Source organism: Hyposmocoma kahamanoa, unplaced genomic scaffold (genome assembly GCF_003589595.1).
Source record: "Hyposmocoma kahamanoa isolate Upper Pololo Valley unplaced genomic scaffold, ASM358959v1 99879, whole genome shotgun sequence".
Lineage (NCBI taxonomy): Eukaryota > Metazoa > Arthropoda > Insecta > Lepidoptera > Cosmopterigidae > Hyposmocoma > Hyposmocoma kahamanoa.
The window spans coordinates 9,780,434-9,804,749 of NW_020656077.1; the positions used below are offsets into that span (position 1 = coordinate 9,780,434).

At 35.1% G+C, this 24,316-nt stretch overlaps 1 protein-coding gene across 6 annotated transcripts in view; it reads right to left on the minus strand.

The window, feature by feature from the left end:
• The window catches only part of LOC113239457 (glutamate-gated chloride channel), a 79,283-nt gene that overhangs the window by 33,671 nt on the left and 21,296 nt on the right, over nt 1-24,316 (minus strand). For all 6 annotated transcript variants that reach the window (XM_026476474.1, XM_026476472.1, XM_026476476.1 and 3 more), the window contains exon 2: nt 13,457-13,528. In XM_026476474.1, the coding sequence (XP_026332259.1) occupies nt 13,457-13,528 (72 nt within the window). The remainder of the gene's footprint in view (nt 1-13,456; nt 13,529-24,316) is intronic.

A 24,316-nucleotide genomic window follows, 5' to 3' on the forward strand; every position in this document is an offset into this window, starting at 1 on the left:
ATTGCCGTGATGCTGATCACGGCACATTAGGGTTTACAACCTTTTCACTGTGCTGAAGCCCGTATTAGTTAAGAACATACTAGAAATTAATGGTATAAGGTAATTAAAACCTATATTAAATACCTATCTAATTTTTTTTTATTTATGTCGTTCTGATTTAATATACAGGGCGCTAAGAAATAGGTACTTAGGGGTTCCTTAAGAACCAATTGTTTACCTCATTATGGTCACTTTAAACTAATGTAATAAGAGTTTTTCGAGAAACTTAAGAATGCAAAGATTGGGCAATACAATTACTACTTATAAAAAATGAAGTGGTAAAAAATTCAGTTATAAATTATTGGCCACTACATTTTTATAATGAACAAAAATGTCGTTGTCTCGGTGTCACGGTATTTCTCATGACACTACAAAGCAATGTTGGCAGGCGACAATGTTTGTGTAGAATAATAAATTGTGTTTTTTTTTCGGGAAAGTAAATTATTAATATTGCAAAAAAATTTCTTTTATTTGTATTTTTGATGACGCGTTTGACATTATTCGAATCATAAATTATACAATTTAAATTAGGCCAATCTTAACGTATGGGTGTAAAACACGGACACTGCCGTTGAAAAAAGAACAAAAATTCTTAGTGCAGAACGAAAGATACTTCGAAAGATTCTGGGATCGATCAAAGGAGAATTTCAGAACTGGAGGGCCAGATGCAATAGAGAGATCTAAGAGCTAGTGTTTGAAATTGTGCATAACTTTCAAAACTTCTTTGATCGTCAATTTTATGTAACATTTGACATCTACAAAATTTGGTCTTTCGGTAAGTTATCAATGTATTTGATTATGTTGTTAAGATCGCTATAATATTTTGGGGCAATGCAACTAATGAGGCCTCATTCTTAAAAAGATGTGTCAGAGCAATTTGTCGGTTGAAGAGAACAGATAGCTGCAAACCATATTTTAAGATCTTCGACTACTGATTGCTCCTTCATATCCCTACGAAGACGATATGACCAACTTCGTTTCAAAGCCTGAAAGTATTTTTTTAATACAGTTGCTCAAAACGTGGTATTTTTCGCACTACAAATCGTGCGGAAAGTTGGATTTCTGGCACTAGTGCTTTTTACTTTTCCAGTTTTTTTTTAATTTACTGTTTACTTAATATAGCGTAAATTGGAATGTTTTCTTTGTAAAATTAAAAATAAGGTATTTAATTAATAACTATTGTAACTATAGTGAAAAAATAAGGTGGTTTGCATTAATATTAGACATAACTGGTTGAAGACTGTACCACCTCAGTTAACCGTGACCATGGGACCTGTAAAGGGCCAGAAACGTCGGTTTGTTTGAAAAAAAAATATACGCCATTTAAATCCGGAAAAATAGTTTCATTTCCTTTGTATATCTAATGTTTGGCCGGAAACAGTGAAACTTTTTTTTTTCAATTTTGTTTCAATTTTTATCGAATTGATATTCAATTCTTTTTCGTGAAATTATTCCACTAGTTTATTATAATTATTAATACAAAGATCGAACACTCAGAAAAAATTCCTTCGATCCGGTCGGATTCGAACCGACGTCCTCTTGCATACCGTGCCAGACGCTATACCAACTAAGCCACGGAACGAGCCAACGGACCTCACGAATTTTTCTATGTGCTTGCGTCGTGTCTTTTGTATTAGGATTTTCAACGACTTTTTAGTCGTAGCGCCATCTATGAGAAATCTATGAAAGATTTATCACCCAGTTAGTACCTTTACAGCTATCAGTCCTGGCGAGACATGTCGCTATTCACTGTATTAATTAAATTTTTATTGAATTGATATTCAATTCAATAAGGAATGTTTTCTGAGTGTTCGATCTTTGTATTAATAATTATAATAAATGAATTATTATTATTTATTATTATTAAAAGTTTTTTTAAGAAAAGAAATAATCTTCAAAGCATTTTTTATTTAAAGTTACAAGAATATTCAAAATTTTTTACTTGATTGTAATACTAGCCGAACTCTTAATATTATGAACAATAAATGTTAATCCAAGCTTATCTTGATATACATTACCGAAAACCAAATCCAAATTGGTTTAGCCATTGTGGACATTATCGTGCACAAACGCATAAGCAACAATTCTAAAAACGTTTGTTTTAGATCTATAGTAGGTACCTGCACGCCATGATGGCCACTTTGACGTTTGTCCGCTCATCAAGTTCCGTATTAATTCATAACTACGTTGAATGAGCTAATTGATGTACATTGTTTCAATAGTGACGTTGCTCGAAATTCGAAATTTAAAAAATTATACTTATACGATCGTCACTTATTGGATCGCTGGCCAGCACAACTTCCACCTCCGGCAAACTCGCGTCAAAGCTCAATACAACACAAAACAGTATCGAATTGACGATATATTAAGTAAACATTTTTATTTTCGTTTTATTAAAACATTTTAATCAGCTACCCCTTGCAATACTAGTTATTATAAATCTGAAAAAAGTCTAAAGATTTATAGATTTGACTAGCATTTGATTATATTTTTTTCCAAAACAAAAGTGGACTGGCGGCACATTTAAATTTAGAATTGAAAAATAAAACAAACATAAAAAGATTATAAAATGTACATACAAAAAGATACGTAGGGACTTCTGCGATTCGCTACGTTAACACATAAATATTTTTTTTTATAATTGGTAACACAGGACATTTAAAAAGTATTGCATTTGACATACAGGTTAATCTGGTTAATCGTGGTTTAATTACTTAACTGAAGGATCTCTACATTATTACAAAGTCCCAATTAGTATAATTCGCCCTCGCGTTACGTACTTTCTTTGCTATTGCAGAATTAAAATTTCGTATTCTTATACGATATTTTACGGCCTCCGCGGAAATTATTCAATGATAAATGGTTGTAATGTATCAAGCGAACAACGACAGCGCGTTATTTTAGTTTAAGCAGTTTATCGTTCAGGGTGACGCATTATTCATCCGTAATATTTTTTTCTGCAATTCATTTTACTGTTTCACATTGATTTTTGGGTAAAAGAAAACCTTGCCAATGTCCGTTATACGTTCTTTTGCGTGTCGACAATAACGCAGAACGACCAAGTGCAACTCGCTTGTTTCTTTATAATACTAAGTGACGGGAAGAACAAGACGTGCACCGGGTGGTAAGCGACACGCCTGTCCCTAACAGTTGCAGTGCCACTCAGAGCTTTAAACGACAAAGATCTTGGCACTGCCATTGCGCCCGACACTCTGAGACTGACCTTGCTCCGGAGGAAAGGTAGGATCTACAATGGAACGAGCTCACCCAGAAGATGCCTATTCAGTCGCACCTTAAAAATACTTGGCTTGTATTTGCTTGGAAACACAGTCGCAGGCAGGGAATTCTATTCCCGGGCTGTAGCATAATAACTTGCACTAGTGGGCTAAACTGTGAACTTTAGGTTCGAGTTTAACGTCGCCAATAAGTCTCCTGGCACTGCGCTCAATCGAATCAAGAGTCTCAAGTTGATGCTTCGCTGAACCATCCCACAGGTGACTATAGTACTCCGTGCAAGATCGGACTTGTGCTTTGTATAAACTTAAGAGCTATCCGTGAGGTCAGTTATTTATGTTAAGAACAATATAAAAACTAAAAAAGGACACCTGAAACGCCCTGTTACGAAACTCGCCACGATGCCGTACCAAAATGAATTGCAAACTAACCTACAAACGAAGAAGAAGACAGAACAAATACCTACACCAAAAAAAAGAAATACAGGAGAAGGAAAAACTATACACAGTTTATTCACTATACTACTTGTGATGTTAACTGTCAACGTGAAAACTACAAAATCATCTCAACTAGATAACTACAAACTAACGAACATTGAAAACAAACATCCGATATACTTCGATGAAGCTGGAAAGATACAACTTATACACGACGAGTGGAATCTCTTAATCTACTACAATCTGACCTCCTACTGGCAAGCTGAAAACAAACATTTGTCAAAAAATAACTTCAACACCGTGCGACACCATGGTCAGTCATTTACGAGAAGAACTGCGTCATCTCTCCAAACGTGACAGTCTTTTACTCTCCCAACACCTGGCACGGCATAAACGAGGTTACTTCGATGGCGTAGGAAAACTAGCACGAACACTTTTTGGCGTTCTGGACGAGGATTTCGCTAAAAAACATGAAAAGGACATCGAAGCATTGACCAAAAATGACAACTACTTATTTCAACTCATGAAAAACCAAACTCTGATAATTGAAGCAGAAAACAATATTGTCAAGAAGAGTCAAAACTTTATGGAAGATCAATTTAGCATCATACATGACTACATGAACAAAACGTATAACGAAATTCAAAAGATTGAAAACCGCGTGCAAATGTTGTATGCGGTGAACGATACGATATAAAATAAAAGAATGTTTTTTTCCTTTCATGTCAGATTGATTTTTTCCACCGTGTATAATTTGAGTTAATTGACTTGATTGAAAATACTTGAACTGTAAGTATGGAAACCTGATTTAGAAATAGTCTCCAACGTCTCGTTTTTCCCTGGGTTTTCGAGACACACCTAGTCTCGATATTTTTCCCGGGTCGCGGAAATATAGCAAGAATGAAAGCCTAATTATTTTTTGAGTGAGCTATTTTGTGTAGCGTTCTTAAAGTCACGTGATGTCTAAGTCACGTTACGTTATAACGAAAGTTATATATAGAGGTTGTTTGTCAGTATTTTACATGGAATGCATAGTTGTTCACAAAAGTTATATTTGATAACTCTAATAACGATTATATTTATTGAGATTTTTTGTTAAATAATTACACTACTTTAGTTATGATTATGCAGATACGGACCCGTGGCTCAGATAGTTAGAACCTTAGAATAATAACGCATAGAAACCTAGTCCGCACACGCTAAGTGAGGCAAATTGAAGCGCGCCAAAAGGGCTTACACGAGCGCGCAAGCCTTCAGTGCTCAAGGTCACCTTGCACCGCGAACAGCTCAAAAATTTTAGTTAAAAATGACGAAATGTGTGGTAGATGAGTGTAAAAATACGCCAGACAAACATAAAATAGATACTAACATCACATTTCACAAGGAAGTAACGCGTTTCAACTTGTATTTTTATATAAATATTCACTAAAACCGAAAATTAACCTACTACTAAAACTAGCCTACATGAATTTGATTTTTGCCTCACTTGTGACAGTTCGTTTGATATGAAACTATCATTCTATGCGTTATTATTCTAAGGTTAGAACAATGCTACGGTGCAGCATGGACGTAGAATCCAGTCCCACCGGGCCGACGAAAATTTTTTTCTGTGTTCGATCTTTGTACTCATAATCTAATAACGACTGCCTAAAAACTAAAGCTGATTCAACTATTTGCATTTTTCATAGCGTTTAGTAGTACCATGGGCCAATAAACTCGAGAAGACTGCTAATCGCGGTACAAGACATCAAAGTCGAGTATTTATTACCTACTGGTGCACTAGACATCGCGACGAGCACCAAATACCAATTTTCGTAACTATTGACAAGCAGCACTTTTTCCAGCTACTCAAATTTCTAGTGATAACAAACAAATCAACTATAGTCCATTTGTTTAGGTACTTAACTAAATGTAAACAATCATGACACTTACATCTTTTTATAGAAACACATGCTTTACAAATCAATAGGTATAAAAATAGGCATGCAATTTATATATTTGTATTTTGTATTTGAAGGTAAGTAAAAATAATTATTTAAATGTACATATATGTCGGCGTATTCGAAAAATAGGTTAGTGCTGTCACATGTAATCGATGGTCGTTATTAAAACGATTCTAGCGCTACCTAGCATCAACAGTAGAACGAACACCAAGCACTGGGGAGGCGGCTACCTTGAGTGGGTTGTCATCCTTGGATCTTGGTGCCGTGCGCACGCACCCACGTGTTTGGTGGACGATATTTTTGAATCTATAACCCTATAACATGTATTTTATGGAGATACCCTCTGCTCTTACAATAATACACGCCTAGCGAGAAAGAAATAATGGAAATCCACTGTGATAGCAGCACGAGTGCCTTCATATATGTCGTTACATAGACATCTCAAGAATGTTTACAATTAGAAACGGCTATTTTTTTATTTTGTTTAGGTTTAGCTCCATCTATACTCATATTAAGAAGCGTTAAGTTACAAACTAGACTGTAACGCATAATGCCATCTATCGACAAAGTTTAAAAAATAATTTTAGCTCAAAAGCGATATTTGAATAATATTACAAGAAAAAAAAACATTTCTTATATTTCATATTACAGAGAAATTAATTGATATCCATGGCCATTCAAATAACTTTAACTTCCAAGCTCCATCAGCGCCATCTTAGTATAACGGAATTTTGACCTTTTTCAGAGTTACGAGCTGTATTAGGGAGACTAGCGGTTCCTTTTGAATTATTGTTCCATGGTAGTCCATAATGTATGCAAAAATGTCATGCAGACAAAACAGATAGTCGTAGATAGTCAAGAGTAAATGCAGCTGACGAGAGTATGTATCTTTTACAAAGATTGTACCTTGTTTAAAATTCTAAGCTACGGAAAATACAAAACAAACCTGAGCTTTCTTTGCACTAATTAGTTGATACCGTGTTGGATCAGTTCTATAAACAGCTTTTATAAATATACTTTCTTTGTCCAGTCTCTATCACTAATTAATTTTATTTATTTATTTATTTGGAACATCAACAGATTGGATATAATTGTAACTCTCTAAGTTGTAACTTTTTCATTGAAAAAAAACTGACTTCAAAAGCTTGACTTATCTATTTTTTTCGGTGTCATCAGATCCCGACTTCTTGGTGACAATGGGGCTGTTACAGACTCCTTTGTACATTTTATACTTTTTTCTGGTTGTCATGATGACGGTGATTTGTGTGAAGTGAAAAGTCAACTGTTATTTGCGAAATAAAAAAAAAATTAGTAATTTGTGATAGCCGGAACGATAACGATAACGAACCCGGAACGGCACCAGAGACCATCACGAGAGTGCACTCTTTCAAACAAAAAAAGAATTTTCAAATCGGTTCACAATTGACGGAGAAATCGTAAAACATATATACAGGCGAACGCATAACTTCCTCCTTTTTTTAACTCGGTTATAAATAAGATGAAAAGACCAAATTTGGTAAGACACGGTTCTTTACAAAACAACCGCGATGAGATTGCAATGTTCGAACATTGCCTCGAGGTTACTTCATCAAAGAAGACGTGCGAAATATGAAGAATCATCTGTCAACTGCGAACATAGTAATAAAATAAAGCAAAACCACGAAAAATATCATAAGTCAAAAAGTATGCCGATTCTTTAGCACTTTTGACAGTGCTTTGGCATAGGTTCAGCACTCATTAAACAGTTAAAAATAAATATAAACGTTATCAGAGTTTTGAAAAGAACCCAAAACATTTCCTGCGTCCTATCTTCATGTAAGTTATCTAAAAATAATTAAGAATAAATAGGTATCCAAGGAAAGAGATGGATGTATGTTATATAACGATACGAGTTAAATATTTAGAGCAAATAAAAACAATATAGTACAACCTACCTGACCTGAAATACGCGTCATATTATTCAAAAGTTTGTCACGACGAATGAACATAATGATAATGAGATGAAAATAAACGTAAAACAATTCAAATCTAAAATATGAAAAAGCTACCACCTTATCGTTCACTGAATGAAACGATCTCCGGCTCTAATAAAAAATACGCCACGATCGCAATGTATCACACACTGTTACGTGTTTATTATAGAATTTAATGACAGTGTGTTTTTCTTATGAAAACCAAATACTCAACGTTTTCATATTTTGGCAATCTTGATTATACGTTTCCCCTTCTGGATTCGCTCTGGGCCTAAGTGTCGTTTTTATTTTGACTTTCAATTATTTTGTGAAATCTAGTTTAAAGTGGAATAGGATAGTGCTATTGTGCCTTAATCGAAGATTAAAACGCGAAATTATACGAATCTCGAACTAAAATACCCGTATCGGCCCGTTTTAAGGAATCTCGAGTCAATCCAAGCACGCCGCCTCAAATTGCCTATCCTCTTTGTGGTGGCCATATTTACAGAAATATAATTAAACGTTTATGTTTTCGGCTGAAGGACTTTGTTTCCATGGCCAGAAATAATTTAAAAAAAAAAGTTTCCCCTTCTGCGCACCGCGGATTAAAGAGTCCTTAACGTGTTCAATTTCTAAGACTTATGTTATCTATTCTGTCTGTGTATTAAAACTTAATTTATGTTATATATCAGTGCCTCAAACTACTCTAACGCTATACTGCCATCTGGGGGCCTAACATAAACTTTCCAAAAACAATATTATTTCAATTTAAGCTTGAAGTAAGCTTATTATAATAGTCATGTTCGTACGATGACGATCACTTAAAAATAGGAAAGATATAACTCTATGTGAACTATATAATGCCTTCTCTTTCTTTATTGATGTTCCAAATCGTCTTATCGTAGTATATCTAATGTGTAAGTACTTAATGTTATTTACATTCAGAGAATTTCGACTGTTAAAAAAAGAAAAGTATGTAATAACATAAACAAGCTGAGGCTTGATAGTCACGTTGTGAATTCGGAACTAATAGTCTAGCGTCAACTGGTAGTTTCGTCAAGGAGCACATAGATGGCGCTGTTATAATTTTACGAAATAAACATCTCATACTTTTATATAACGAAAAATTATTTACTATGTGCTAATAAATAAAAAAATAAACAAAATATTGACGAGATATAACGACCATAAATAAATTCAACGTAACTTGTAATCATTATATCCACATAATCATTGTTTCCACTGCATCCCGTGTAACTATTTTTACATTGCACAATTTGACATAAGAGCAATATCACTTTAATATTAAAGTCGCGTCATAGTACGAACTGAGCGAATGAATAGTCACAAACCTGCCAATAAAACATCATAGTTTTAACATTATAATAACTTACTTTAAGCGCGTTATGGTACGAAAAGTCAATGTAAGGTTAAAGTAACATTGTCATATGAGGTTGTGGTAGGCCACTTGATTGTTTAAATTGCCCTATAAGCAACCGGGCAAAAAACCCTAAAACTACAAAAAATAAACATGGCGAAGTGTTCATAGGAGGCATATGGGAGGTATCGAAATTAAGACGGTTCGGGAATCCAATATGGCCGTTCAATAAGGATAATTTCTAAGTTTTCAAAAGCCACTCGTTATTGAACTACCGACGTCCGTGAAATGCAATCATAGCTTTTGCAAGCAAATGGTTCAAGGACGTACGAGATATTAAGTGTCCAATTAGTTCGAAACGTAAACAAAACAGAGTATGTATTCAAGTAAAAACAAATTCTACGGTGACCTGTTTTTTGTACATGATAAAACTTTTTAATTAGAAGTTTGAAAAAGTTAGCAAAATTGTTTACACAATATTTTTCAAACATACTCCGAAATGTTCTGTTTTCTTTTGAACAAAACAAAAAACAGTCAGTTATAAATAGCGCCTAAATTTTCCTTAATGAGCAATTATTTTAATGGTTGCTTTTGCTATTCTTCAATTCAAGGCGTTTTTCTCTCTCAATACACTTTGAGTAGTGAGAACCGATTTTTATTATCTCCTGTATCAAGTTCTGTGTAGTGGCGAACTAGGGGATATTCCAATAAAACTATGCAATTCCACATATTTTTGAGGTAGGTTTTTTTAGTACTCTGTACTGATTTTTTGTAGTCATGTTAATAATGCGGTTGAATGTGTATTCATTACTGTATTTTCGTTATCGCTCTTCTCACTAGAACTCATTTTCGCGACAATTTTTGTATTTTACAATATAATATTAAAGTACTTTAGTTTATATTACCGCCTTTTTCAGGAAGCGGTACAGGTAGGTAATTTTATTTCTCGCAATTACATACATAGTCCGCTGTTAGTAGATAGATTTAAAAGTGTAGAGCAGCGGACATGGATTTTTCATACTTTTGCAGGCCTTGACCGGGATGAAGTCGCACGGTCCTTATATGACACATAACATTTCCGAGCTTGTTTGAGAAATAGTATACAATTGCACAGGCCGGGAAGTAAAGTTTCGCCGGATCATCGTTCTCGCCGAGTTATGTATACTTAAATCGAGTTTGTATTATAACAACTTGTAACTTTAGAGCCGTACCGAAGAACGAAAATACAAGTAAAGATTATATTAGTTTTCATATCCCCGTGTACTCTTCGTTGTAGCCTTTTTAAGTATACGTTTTTACTCGGATTTATTACACTAAAACATTCTCACAATTATAATTTTCACTTACAGTTACACTTACATACATTACCAAATCTGCACATGCACTTACATATTGAATAGGTTGCTTTAGATGCACACTTTATTACATTTATTACATTAAAGACAAATTTCCATCGTAGTCGTCTATTAAATCTTTAATTACAAATAAGTTCTAGATTTAGTACCTCTCGTTGGTTCTGACTGAAAATCGGCGCCTCAAGGAACAGAGGCATTATGCTGAGTCAACGCTATTTCACTGCTATGACGACAAATGTTTTATTTTGTATTTATGTTGTGTTCAATCCGTATTTGTATCATACTAGTGAATAAAGTGTTTATCTATCTATCTAAAGGATGTAAAATAGAAAATGTAAAACAACTTTATCATGACAAATTTTGCTCCTTTCAACACGGCACGGCTCTAAAGTAGAAATTAATATTACAAGTTGTTATAATGAAAACTATATTTAAGTATATAACTTGCTATATACTCTGTCAAGGTCCATGTGGTTCTATTATTTACTTGTAACAATTGTATTTATACCATGGTTGCAGTAAATTATGCTAGTATTCTATTTTAATCTAAAAATATTTGTCTAATTTCCTTGTATTCGTAGGGAAAAATCTCCTTTCACTTCAATAGCTCGGGGAGGCTTTCTTTCTCATTAGAAATCTGCGCGCAAAACATTGACTTACAACTAAATGGACGACGGGTCTAATACAAAAACCACGAAAAAAATGTCCCAAGTCAACCTATTTAAACGTAGTGACATGTAAAGGAATATGAAAAAGCTAAAATGTCATCACAGTACTGTCTAATTTTGCTTGCTTCGCTGTCAGTCGAACAAACGAATACTAGAGCGTGAATGACGCTCTGTATACGATTTTAACGCCCTATAAGTTCGGACACTTTTTAGCGCGGACCCGACGTCCATGTAATTGTAAGTCAATGGCGCAAAAGCGTTTTTTGCACGCTAGCGTGGAAAAGGTTTCTTAAATTCGAACTTGACGATGGAATGTGGTGAATAAAAATTGATGAAGTGTAAATTCGGAACGCATCCGAAATTAAACTTTTTCTTTTAATTAAAAAACTGATGTTTTATAGTTCAACTGTACTCGTAAAACCAAGGAAAAGAAAATGGCGGGTTTTAATAGTTACATTTTTTACACGATTTAATTTTTAGTTTATGTATATTACGTTGTGCGTTTCTTGATTATTTATTACCATTAAGCAGATAGCTCTGAAGCCAATGCTTTATAAAAAAATAAATAAAATAATAGTTCAACTGTTTTTCTTTCATCTACTATTTCCTCAATTTGCCTCACTTAGCGTGTGCAGGCTAGGTTTCTATGCGTTATTATTCTAAGTTTGCAGCCTAGTATAAGAAATAACTATTGTAAGATTCGGTGAAAACAGTAGCCAGTGGCCAGATTCCGACCTGAACGCCGCTTCCAAATAATATTTTATTACAATACCAAAGAAAATAGAAAGTTTTTTCATGTAGATAGATTCAGTAAGGACGTTTTTAGCACGTTTTTTTTAAATACATAAAATTAGCATCCGCATCAGCATCCGCTGATGTGTACAAAAACTGGCATCGACAGCCCTGGTTAGTAGTTCTAAAAGTTTGAAGCAGCGGACAGAAACGGACTTCCATACGTACTTTCCTGGCCTAGGCCGTAAAGAGTTGCATGGTCCATAAACGACGAACTGTGTGTTTTTCCTGAACGTAATTACAATTTTGATTTCCGAACATGTTTGAGAGCACGTAATTAAACTTCGAGCTCAAATGCACATCACTGCCATAAGTCCATAAACAAGTGTCCATTACGTGTATTAAAATTATTCCAAATACATTCGGCATCACGGAATCTTGAATAAAAAATTTTAAGTGTTTCTAATAAGTATTTGTCATGAAGGTATGTAGTTAATTTGAAAACATTGACTTACAAATAAATGGACGACGGGTCTAATACAAAAACCACGAAAAAAATGTCCCAAGTCAACCTATTCGAAATTTAAATTGTTATGTCATCGCAGTATCGCGCTGTCCGTAGAACAAATGAAGACTAAAGCGGAGTGTCGCGCTCTGTATACGATTTTAGCGCCTTACAAGTGCGGACACTTTTTAGCGCGGACCCGACGTCCATACAATTGTAAGTCAATGTTTGAAAAGGGCAATTCATTATTTCATTTATTCATTTTGAATGCACTGTCACGCAATTTTTAAGTTATAGTTGAGTCGGGTCATTTGGGCGACAAGGTTGTGGTATAAAAGTTTATATGCTTTGAAAAGTGTAATGTTAAAATACTGACGTATTGTGTTTTTGAGGTTTTAATAGTTGCACAGGGCATAAATTTAATCGACCAAGGGCTGTCACAACGTGAAGTGTCTATCATACTAAACGTGACACGTTCTTCAATGCAGTATGCCTTAAAACGATACAAGACAGGCCACTGTACTGGCAGTGGTGATGTTAGATACACCTCGGCCCGGAATGACCGTTTCATTGTTCTGGAAACTTTGAGAAACCTTACCGCTGTAGAAATCCGCAATCGGCTTCAAAATCGCGAGACAAGTATATGTTAGCGAGTGTACCGTGAGAAGACGTGTAGAAGAAGTTAATTTCAAAGCTAGTAAGCCAGCAAGAGATCCAGAACTGCTCAGACAGCCCCGAGTAGCCCGACTTCGGTTTGCACGGGATCATGCTAAGTGGACACATGAGCAATGTGCTAGAGTTCCGTTTACAGATGAATGCAGAATAGCTTTACAAGGAGATAATTAGATTCTTTTTAAATTTTTAATTAACGTGTTAGGACATTAAGCGCCCAGTTTAAGGACACGACGTGAAAGTCCGCCCAGTTGCCGCGCTTACACGTACATCACGTACAAGCCAGACTCGCTCGCACGCCCGGGATGCTCATTTACGTTAAAACGTAAATGCTAAATAAATAAAGCGTATTTTGCCATGACAGTTAGATGTACGCGGTCTCCGCGCGGTGTCGAATAAACGCGCCGTAACGGATTCACATTTTAAATTCAACGCTGTACCCAAATCACAGGATGAGAGTGTCAAAACGTTTGAAAATAATTGTTAAATGAAAAAAAAAATCAGTGCGGAGAGATGTAGTGGTTATGAATGCAATGCTTACCCTGATGGTGTTAAATAGTAGAGCAGGAAGCACAACACAGCGCATTGTACTTGGGCGCTGGCCATTATACGGCTGCAACGAAAAAAAATACAAGTTAATAAAAATTGTTCACACTCTCTTGTAGATTCAAACATACCAATAACGCGTACTCTTAGAGTGATTACACACGGCGACTTGTAGCGGTGACGCAAACGCGCCAATGATTCGATACAATCGCCTTTAAATTCACACAAATCTGACTGACTGAACGTGACACAAATATCGCAATCGATATCTTTTCAAACTCCCATTTTTGTATGTTGTAAATAATAGACATTACATTGCATATGCTTATCACTGCATATATGTATCAAATGAATTATTTAAGTATTTTATAAATATAAGAGAACACACCATACTACATTACAGAAATATATACGTAATTTATTTTAGTTTAAACGCGACACACACGTCCGGTACTCACTCGGTTTTAGGGTCCACTGAAAATCAGCGTCACAGCCTTGTCCCGGCGGTGACATTAGCTGAGTGGATCCTGTTACATACGCCACAGCCGCACACATGACATCTACTTAGTACAACAATAGTGTTGACCAGCTTTGTGGTCGCATAATTATTTATTGCTAAGATTTTATTTTTAATTAATTTTATTTAGTTTTCTTTTTTGTTATTCATTTTCTGTTTGTTTTAATTTAGTTCTTTTTTATTTTTTTATTTTTTACTGATTTTATTCTGTTGTGGTGTTATGTAATAAATGTATTCTATTCTATAAATTCCATGTGTAGCGATGCAATTGCGCATTTGTTAAAATCGCGCCTTTGTGTAAAGGTAAACGATTAGCGAATGCATCGCGTTTGGCATCACTACTAAAGGCCGCCGTGTGTATCCGCTCTTAATATTATTCCTTGTGGTGGCAGGCGCAATGTCGCATGCCTAACACTTTTAAGTGCTTTGATACAGTAAAAATTTAAACTGAAATACAAGTGCTATACTAAAAGAGATATAAGTGTAGATTATTAAAGACAATAGTCAACCGAAGGGCAAAGATGTTTGGGCATCTGATACGACACGACTTTTTATTAGAAGCTATTGTTTATATTATTATATATATTCTATATACAGAAGGAAAAAGAGGCAGGGGAAAGACTAGACGAAGACATTTAGATGAAATAGGAGAAAAAGGTTATATCAGGATCTCAAAGTTACATGGTCGATAATTATTCCACTGATGAAGACTGAAATAATAAATTTGTGTTGCGTAAATGGATGGATGGATATTATACTACTCATCATAGAGCATTTGTCTTTTTGTCTTTAGTGAGTCTTGTTTTTTCCTCCGTGGATCTGTGGTAATAATACTACAATAACAATGATAATGTTATCCCTATTGTTCTATGCTCAACAGGCGTTATTCCTAATCATCTCCATAGCCTGAAATTATAAGATTTTAAAGAAGAATTGAGATGAACTTGTAAAACGCTGTAATTTTAAATACATGCCGAATTAAATTTGTATTGAATTGATACACAATTGTTTTTTGTGAAATTACTCCACTAGTTTGTTATAATTATTAATACGTGTGGTTCACTATAAGTTTCCGAAGTGAATAGGAAATAAATACTATAATGGTCAGAAATGAATTTATTGTTTCTCAAAATATTCTCCATTAGCGTTAATGTAAGTACATTAACGCTAATTAAATTTCATACGAATGAACCAATTTTGAAACATTTATGCCACTCCTCCGTGACAATCTCTGAAACATATTATTCGTACTCTTCGACTGCCTTCAGGAGAATCAGCGATCTGGAAATCGTTGACCGCGTAACTGGTTCTTAATTTTTGGAAAAAAATAAATGTCGCAAGGTGCCAGGTCGGGACTGCACGCAGAATGGCTCATAGGTGAACGTTGTTCATCTTCAAAAGTTCATTTGTCTGTCTGGCCGAGTGAGAACTGACATTGTCGTGGTGCAAAATGATACGGCGTTTACGGTTATTATAACTTCCAGCAAACAAATGGTCCTGTACCAATCACTATTCACGGTACAACGATTCTCCAAAGAAACAGTAGCCACGTCTTTGCACGCGCGCCACTTTGGTTGGTTTCGGCTTATCTTGAAAGACTCATACGCTCGATTGCTGCTTTGTTTTGGGATCGTAACTATAAATCCATGTTTCGTCACCTGTTACTATGTCCCACACCAAATTTGACTCCCCTTCGTTGAATCTGGTAAGCATGGCTTTGCACCAAGTGACGCGATCCGTTTTTTGAGCCTCAGTCAAATTGTGTGGGATCCACCGAGAGCACAGCCTTTTCACACCCAAATGTCTGTGTAGTATGGATTGTATTTGACTAATCCCTATGCCTAAAGATGAAGAGAGAGAAAGAATTTCATGGTATGTCACATGCCTGTCTGTTTTGATCATACGGTACACAACATCGATGTTTTTGTTGTTCGCTTCACAGCAGTGCACGGGTGATCATCACGAAATTCGTCACTGAGATTCACACGACCGCGTTTGAATTCTGGAAACCGGCTATAAATAGTCGTCTTGCATGGTGCTTCATCGTCAAAATCAGTATGAAGCCGAGCGAAGCTCCGCTGAGCTGTTAGATTACACTTAAAGTCGTAGAAAACATACTACGAAAAGTTTCACGAGTTAAATCCATGGTGATGTAGACGACCAATTTCAAAAATGACACCACAATGTGAAAACAGTGACAAGTGACAGTCAGATGAAGCAAACTGTATTCTACAGCCAAAGAGCTCCATTTTAAAATGTTGCAATTACTTTTTAAATATTGTTTATGTGAGGGGCCAGTTCCGTAAACTTATAGTGCGTCCTATGTACAAAGAAACAACTAAAACTAAAACTAAAAAAAACGAACACTTAGAAAAATGCTTATTTGGCATAGCGTCTGGCACGGTTCGCTAGAAGACGTCTGTTCGAATCCAGCCGATTCCAGACAGAATCGGAACAAACGCTTACTGAACTTACTGAACGCTTTCCCGTGAAAATCGCAATACATTAATGCACTCATTAGTGGCATTACTTCCATGGACGAACTCATTCACAAGAAGTTCTACTGCTGCTAAAATAAGGCTGCGAATCCACCCCAAATAAATAAAAGAAGTCCCGGTGTTTGTGAACACTTTCGGTTTAAACAGAAATGAATTTTTGTTGGGAACGTTTGAAATATCCATTGCAGTTTCACAGAACCGCAGACAGCGAAAATAACTATCCAATCAATGGAGGAATTTAGTTTTTTATGCAATACAGCTGTACTTGTTCAATCTGAGTGGGTGTTCGGAACCACCGGCCCTCGACTCGAGTGCAATTGATTATTCATTCTTTGTATTTGTTCTTTGTTCCGTGAATTTATGGGTTTTTAAAAAGGGTTTTTGAACAATTTACTCTCTTTTCAAGGGTGCAGTGAATGTTTGCATTGGAAAGACTGCAATTGTTTTCAAAATATTTTCTTTGATGTGATTATAATTAGTACATTATTGCAGAGGCCGGAAAGTAAGGGATTGTTGGATGAGTATGAGTTACAAGGACAAACAATCCCCGTTCCCGCCGAGGTATGTATAGAACTTTTCTCAAACAATGTGATGAAATAATAAAAGACTAAAGAGAGGAAGATGTGTGTAAAAGTAATATTTGACGTGTTAGGACAATTTTACTAAAAGAAAATTTTATTGTTTTTTTCAGGCACGTTAATAGTAGCCTGCTGATCTTCAGATCACGTGTTTGTATGTGTATCTATCCTATTATACCATATTTCCGTTATCGCTCTTCTCGCTAGCACTCATTTTCGTGACCAAAATACAAAAAGACGAAAAAAATACCAAAACACATTAAATGTTATCATTTCCTTTTTTTTTGTTATTAGATTTTGTTTGTTGATAGCATTGTTATTAGATAGATTTAAAAGTTTAGAGAAGTGGACAGTAATGGGTTTTCACACTTACTGTGCAGACCTTGGTCGGGAAGAAGTCTCACGGTTTATAAATGACAAATTAATTGAAAGTAATGCAAACATTTCCGAGTATATTTGAGAAAAACATATTGTTTGATACCATAAAAAGATACGTGACTAAGCGATTTCACGCATTAACGTCTGTCACTTGATGTTATAAAAAAAACTGCATGCAATTGAAACCGACCTCATGCAGCCGAGATCGACTGCATGCAGTTAATGCGTGAAGTCGACATCAAACTGCAAATATTCAGTCAATCTGTTAGCAGTTTTAAATCCTGTAAAATTTCGATGCTGTGTCTGGCTAGAGTGTCAATATTTTTAATTATGTTGTACAGTATAAGATTTTGTATGGCCGAATAGCGTTCTCCTACGTTCTTCGATGAAATAAAACAATATGTAGTAAGGATGCACATCAAATTGTCTACCTTTAACTAACAATTTCTCTTCTTCAGAATTATCACGTTTATTATATATAATATCTGATTTAGTTTGGTAAAGTAAATAAGTAGGTTTATTATTTTGACAATATACAGGTAAGGTAAGGAAATAAAACTAGGATTTTTAAATTACATGAACAAAATTGGGTCCTCGCGGTAATTTTCAATTTTATTGTATCTTGTTACATTTATACCACCTAAGGTTTTTGTAAAACTAACAAGTGTACCTGTGTTGTCTTGAATAAAAAATATTTAATATTATTTGTTTAATAACAACTTTATGTACTATAATATTTCAAGATTAATAATAATAACGCACACATTCAACATATTGATTGGACCGGGTAAAATAATTAATTATTGAAAAATGACTTATTAAGCAATAACAAGAGTAGTTCTTTGTTCTACGGATGAGTCGAAAACTCAACCGTGGGACAGATCGACTGTTGTTCGATTTTATATTTCCAAAACGAAATAATAAATACCTAAAAACATCTGAAACACCTTTAGATAGACCTTTTGAATAACGAGATCATGTTTAATATTTTTTTCGCTGTATAATCACATCCGACTCTGTTCTTCGGATGAGTCGATTTGTGAACGTCTTGATTTCAATCTAGGGCATTACGACGACAGCCTGGCATTTGCTATAGTGCTATTATAACTGCACTGTGGCCCGGCCCGGCCCGGCGACTGCCGCGCGTTTGGATGCGCTATATTTTTAATGAGCAGGAAAGGTCAGACGGCAATATATGGTGATGACCTGGTTCTTTTTCCTTGAAAAATATAATTTCCCAATTACGGAATAATATACTTAAGACTTAACTATATAGTTCTTAGGTTTTCGCGATTGTAACTGCCTCCGTGGCCGAACGGTTACCATGCCGGACTGCCACGCAGAGGTCCCAGGTTCGATTCCCGGGCCGGGAGAAATATTTGTATGGCCTACAATTATTTCTCTCGTAAGTTTGGGTGTAATTTGTGGTTGTCTATATGTGTGTCCATGGCACCCGCGACACAGGGTTTCCCTAGTGCGGGGCTATGTTGAGTGTGTGCGTTATTATTTATTTATAAAAAAAAAAATTGTTACATATAGGAAATGAATATATTTTTTCGTGTATACTTATTTTTTCAAACGGTGGTACGTTTCATAGGTCCCAAGGTCACGGACCGGCTGACTGAGATGGTAAAGTCATGAAAAAGCTATGTCTAACCATTCTATTTTTCACTATTGTTATAAAAGTTATTAAATAAATACCTTATTTTAAATTTTTCATTCATACGTTCGAATTCACTTTATGAACGGGCGTGTAGCATACCAACAGGCGCACTGGATTTTATGAAACATAAAAATAAGTAAAAATTCGTGAAATTACGTCTATTTGCCAAGTTTTATTGAAATTGGTTACCGGAAAGCGCGCGAAACTGTATTCACCCTCTAATTTACCCTCCAGGTACCCTCTTTCCAACAAAGAAAAATCATCAAAATCTATTCAGAAATGCCAGAGTTATCTCGTAACATACATACAAAAAAAAAAGAAATACAATCGAATTCGAACCTCCTCCTTTTCTTTGAAGTCGGTTAAAAAAAATACGCTACATACTTGTTTTACAAATTAATTTTATTTTAGCAATATACTTTGTTATTAAACTTAATTTTATTATCAATTAATAATGGTATTAATAAAAACATAACGTTTGGAAAAAACAAATATACGCGAGATCCGAAAAAAATGTTCCATTTCCTATCATACGAATTGTTTCAAAACTGGGTATACAACACGTAGCAAAAAGTTTTAGCGAGCCACCACACGCGGAAGTGACTTGAGCTGGTCACGAAACACTTTACGCCCGTGCTGTAAGAGCGATATAGACGTGACTACCTTTTGTCCATTAACATGGACTAAATCTTTTTCTAATCGGCTTAATGCAATTCCATGTCATAATTCTGGCGCCTTTCTTATACTTTACAGAGACAGAAATACGTTCTAAGCAAGATTCGAAATTATCAAGCATTCTTTTTGTTTCATATTCAAAATTCAAACCATATTTATTTCGCAGATAAGCAAGTTATACTTGAAATTGTCCTATTAATTAGACTCTACTCCTCATTGGTAAGGCAGAATCCCCTAGAGTTGCTCTTTTAAATATACATTTGAATAAATTTAACAGCAATATTTATATCGAGTTCTTAGATTTTCGCGATTGTTACACATAGGAAATGAAACTATTTTTCCGGATTTAAATCGCGTATATTTGTTTTTTCAAACAAACCGACGTTTCGGGCCCTTTACGGGTCCCATGGTCACGGTTGACTGAGGTGGTACAGTCTTCAACCAGTTATGTCTAATATTGATGCAAACCACCCTATTTTTTCACTATAGTTACAATAGTTGTTAATTAAATACCTTATTATTAATTTTACAAAGAAAACATTCCAATTTACGCTACATTAAGTTTTACAAAAATATTTTTATTACCAAATATACGCGATTTGAATCCGGAAAAATAGTTTCATTTCCTAACAATATTTGTTTCAAACATTTTAAATTGAGACTACCTGCAAGAGCTGAATGGGTTCCTAGCATGGATTCTTGTCATTCAAGTATATAATTATGAATAACCATCAGTTTAAAGTTTTTGATTCATTATAGTTTTAAATCTCGTAAATGGCAAATTTTGAACATCAACCGGAATCTTATTATGGAAAAAGCGACTGCTAAGAATATACTTTTATTTCTCGTGTTAATGTCACTATTTTTAATAAAAACATTACTATTCTTCATTTCATTGGCACTTTGACACGTTTCAATACGTTTCTGATACGAACATTTATGATGCACGACATTACTAGCATTTTCTTATTCCAATTATGTTTAAATAATTATCAAGGCGTATTTACCAAGATAATTATCGTGGTAATTATCTATGTTAATTATCACTTCCGGACCTGGTTTTAATTATAATTACAATTTAATTGCATCGTTTCTCGGTTTCCTATCTTTGTGCCCAATTCATTTGTAAAATTGACTTTTTTTACATATTACGAATTGATGGAACAAGTCGTGCGCCTGGTGGTAAGCGACATGCATACCCATAACAGTTGCAGTGCCACTCAGAGCTTTAATACGCAAAAATGTTATAGGCACTGCCACTGCGCCCGTCGTCACCCTGAGACATAAGTTGGCAAGTTGAGAAATGTCATCAGCATGCTCAGATTGCTGCTTGGCGGCAGAAATAGGTAAGGTCTAGGTCTACTGCTACCGCCGTAATGGGATTCCGTAGCGACCAGTACGCTGCCTACCTTAAGCAATTTTTCAGTGAAACTTTCTAGTAAAGGTGTTTCTAGTAATTTTTCAAATCACTATTTTCAAGGCACTATGCTCGCCAGAACGAAAACGTGATCCGAATATCAACTTAGTTTCAGGTATTCATTCTTTCCATGTAGATACACTTTACGCGCATGAATATGTATAATCACATATTGGCAAAATCTTCAATGTTCGCCGCATCAAACGTCTTGATGGAAATGCGCACACGTGTAAACTGCAACCCGAATACTCCTGCGTGTAAAGGATATTCGTGAATGTATATTATATTTGTTATTAAATTAGGGTGAATGCTGTATAGAAATAGAGTAAGATTGTTTTATGCGTCAGAGAAAAGTATAGACAAGATAATGCTTTGAAGGTTTAGTTGGCTGAATAACAAAAAAAAGCAGAATAATAATTTTCACCCAAGTTACAGTTGCGTTTTTAGGCGAAGCTTGCTGGTTCCTTGTTTGCGTTCTCATGTTAAGTGATTTTAGTGCTTAGTATCGTGCATAATGGCATACATTTTTCATCATGCAGCCAATGAAAACACTTTGATCAATTTCAGTTAAAGTGCGCGCGTTGCCCTCTAGTATGTACATCAGCGTGCTGGCGTTTATCCAGTCAAAATAAGGTTTTGAGGTCGCCTAAACAAGACACCTGGAGTATTTGTGTTTCAGATAATAATTACTATTTTCTTTTGTTCCATTTTTTATTTGGGGGCTTAGACGTCGGGAATTCGTCGCGAGAATAATGATGCCAACAGTGAATTCGCACTAGGATGTTGAAAACATAATTTGTGTGCTCTCGGCTCAGTTTTAATCTAGTGTAACTAAACAACTATTCTACTATTTCTAACGAGTTTACTCCGTATATTGCATAGGTACGACCCTATGTGTAATTAATTTAATATGAGTTTATTAATAATTGTTGTGTAGTGTACTTATAATGATATTCTTTGGTTGCATCCCTTTTGCGTATCCCAAATTTCTATCCTAAGGTTGCCTGGTGCGCATTATCTTACTATCTTTATAGCTAAGTCAGTTTACTGTATTTCAACTGTAATTTTATGTGCTATAAAGAATATTTCATTCATTCATTACTATACCAATCTGTAATTCTGTATAACTCGGCCCTTTCGGAATTAGTCTGTCTCACGTTTAGCATTTAAGTAGGGAGTGTTTTGTAGCGTTGTACCTGTTTTGTTATATATACCTTTTCTTGTTACAGTCGCAGTCTTTCTTTACCTTTTAATTATGGAATAAATTTTTGTGGACTGAGGTATCCTATTTTATTACCGTGATCCTGGTTACGGCACATTAGTGGTTTACAACCTTTTCCATGTGTGATTCACGCTTTAAGGCGGTAACGCGTCCGACCTTCCTGGTAGTAAATATATTATCAACACCAACACAACTCCGAAGAAAGGATATGGAATTTGTAAAAATATTTTAACAGACATGTAAAATATACGAGATGAGTAGGGTGACATTTTGCAACAAAACATTGCCTTTTCTTCCTTTTAACTATAGCGGTGATGTTTAAATTAATTTTTACTCAATATAATGTACAGTCCGAAATAATTGAGTTCCGCTACCCTAATGGACGTGGTTGATATTCAATTACAGCTGGACAACACAGTTTATACAACAAGTTTTCGTTTGATAAAAAAGCTTTCATGCGCTGTCACTGACGGTAATAAAAACATTAATCCTATGAAGACCATCGACGTCGGACAGGAAGTGGTTTCCTGTTCGGCTTAATGCAATTAAAAGCGAAGACAAAATAGTGGAACGCTCGTATGAACTACATACACCCATTATAATTAGATACAGGATACTGTCTAATATATGACAAACACGTAATTTGAGGCGGAGAAAATGACCACTGTTATTTAAATGAGCGACCGCGGCCGGCGCACGCGAACATATAATCAGGGCCACAAATACCCGCAATCGTTTACATACTTTTACATATTTTTTTTATTTAATTGATACGAATTTATAACGCACGGGTATTTTCCCTTTTTAGTTTCATGTGAGTGAGATGGTCTCTGGTGAAATTACAGGTACGTTGGACTTGTCTACTATGTCTCAGGGTGACTGAGATCTTTGCGATTGAAACCTCTGAGTCGCACAGCAACTGCTATGAATGGGCGTGAACGGGATATAATATAAAAAAACAAGTTAAATATTTAGACATAACCTACGTCGCGGTAGCTTAATGACATATCACATTGAAAAGGTTGTAAACCGCTAATATGCCATGACCAGCACTGCAATAAAATAGGATACTTCGGTCCATAAAAATTAATTTCGTAGTTAAGTCAAAGGGCAGAGTTATACCGTATCACTAGGTTTAATTAGCATTAACATTGGCACATGATTTCTGCCGTTTTAATTAAACGGGGCTAAGTGACAAAATATGTTTTTGAGATCATAAAAAAACCATAACCCAGTTTTAGAACATTGAACTTGTTTACTGATATTTCACCTGTGCATCGTTAGGGCAAGTTCCGACAAGTCGAACTTAGTTAACTCATTTTAACTGTTTTTAAAAGAGACTTTGGAACTTATTTGACCATTTGACGCTTAGCCATGTTTTAGTTAGTGGACGGCAGATTTAAGTTAACTTGTAAAGGGATCGAAATTAGACGTAATTAAAAATTACAGCCGAACTGCCGCTATATCGATTGAGCAGGGAGTGACGGAAGGAAGGAAACAAAATGAGAATAAATAGCAATGCAAAGGAATTAAAGAAGTGTAATGTATGAGGGTAGGATACAACTTTACTTTGACGTTGTAAAACGAGATTGCTTGCTCTTCGAATACAACGGTTCTTGAGTACGGACGTATATCTTTATTTTCCTGCATATCCCTAGTATCGGTGCCTGGATAGGCTACAATACTTATCAAGAAGAATTTTAAATTTAAAAACGAGGCTACGAGATAGTTATATATAATATAACACTTATGTAACGACAATCAGAATGTATAACAGAATCCCAATTGATATTAAACGCTTGGATGTAATCAATTCAAGACTCATGGCTAATTGGCAATGTTTTCTATAATCTAAATTACTTTTATAAAGAGATATCAAATATTTGACAAGTTTAATTTAATTTAAT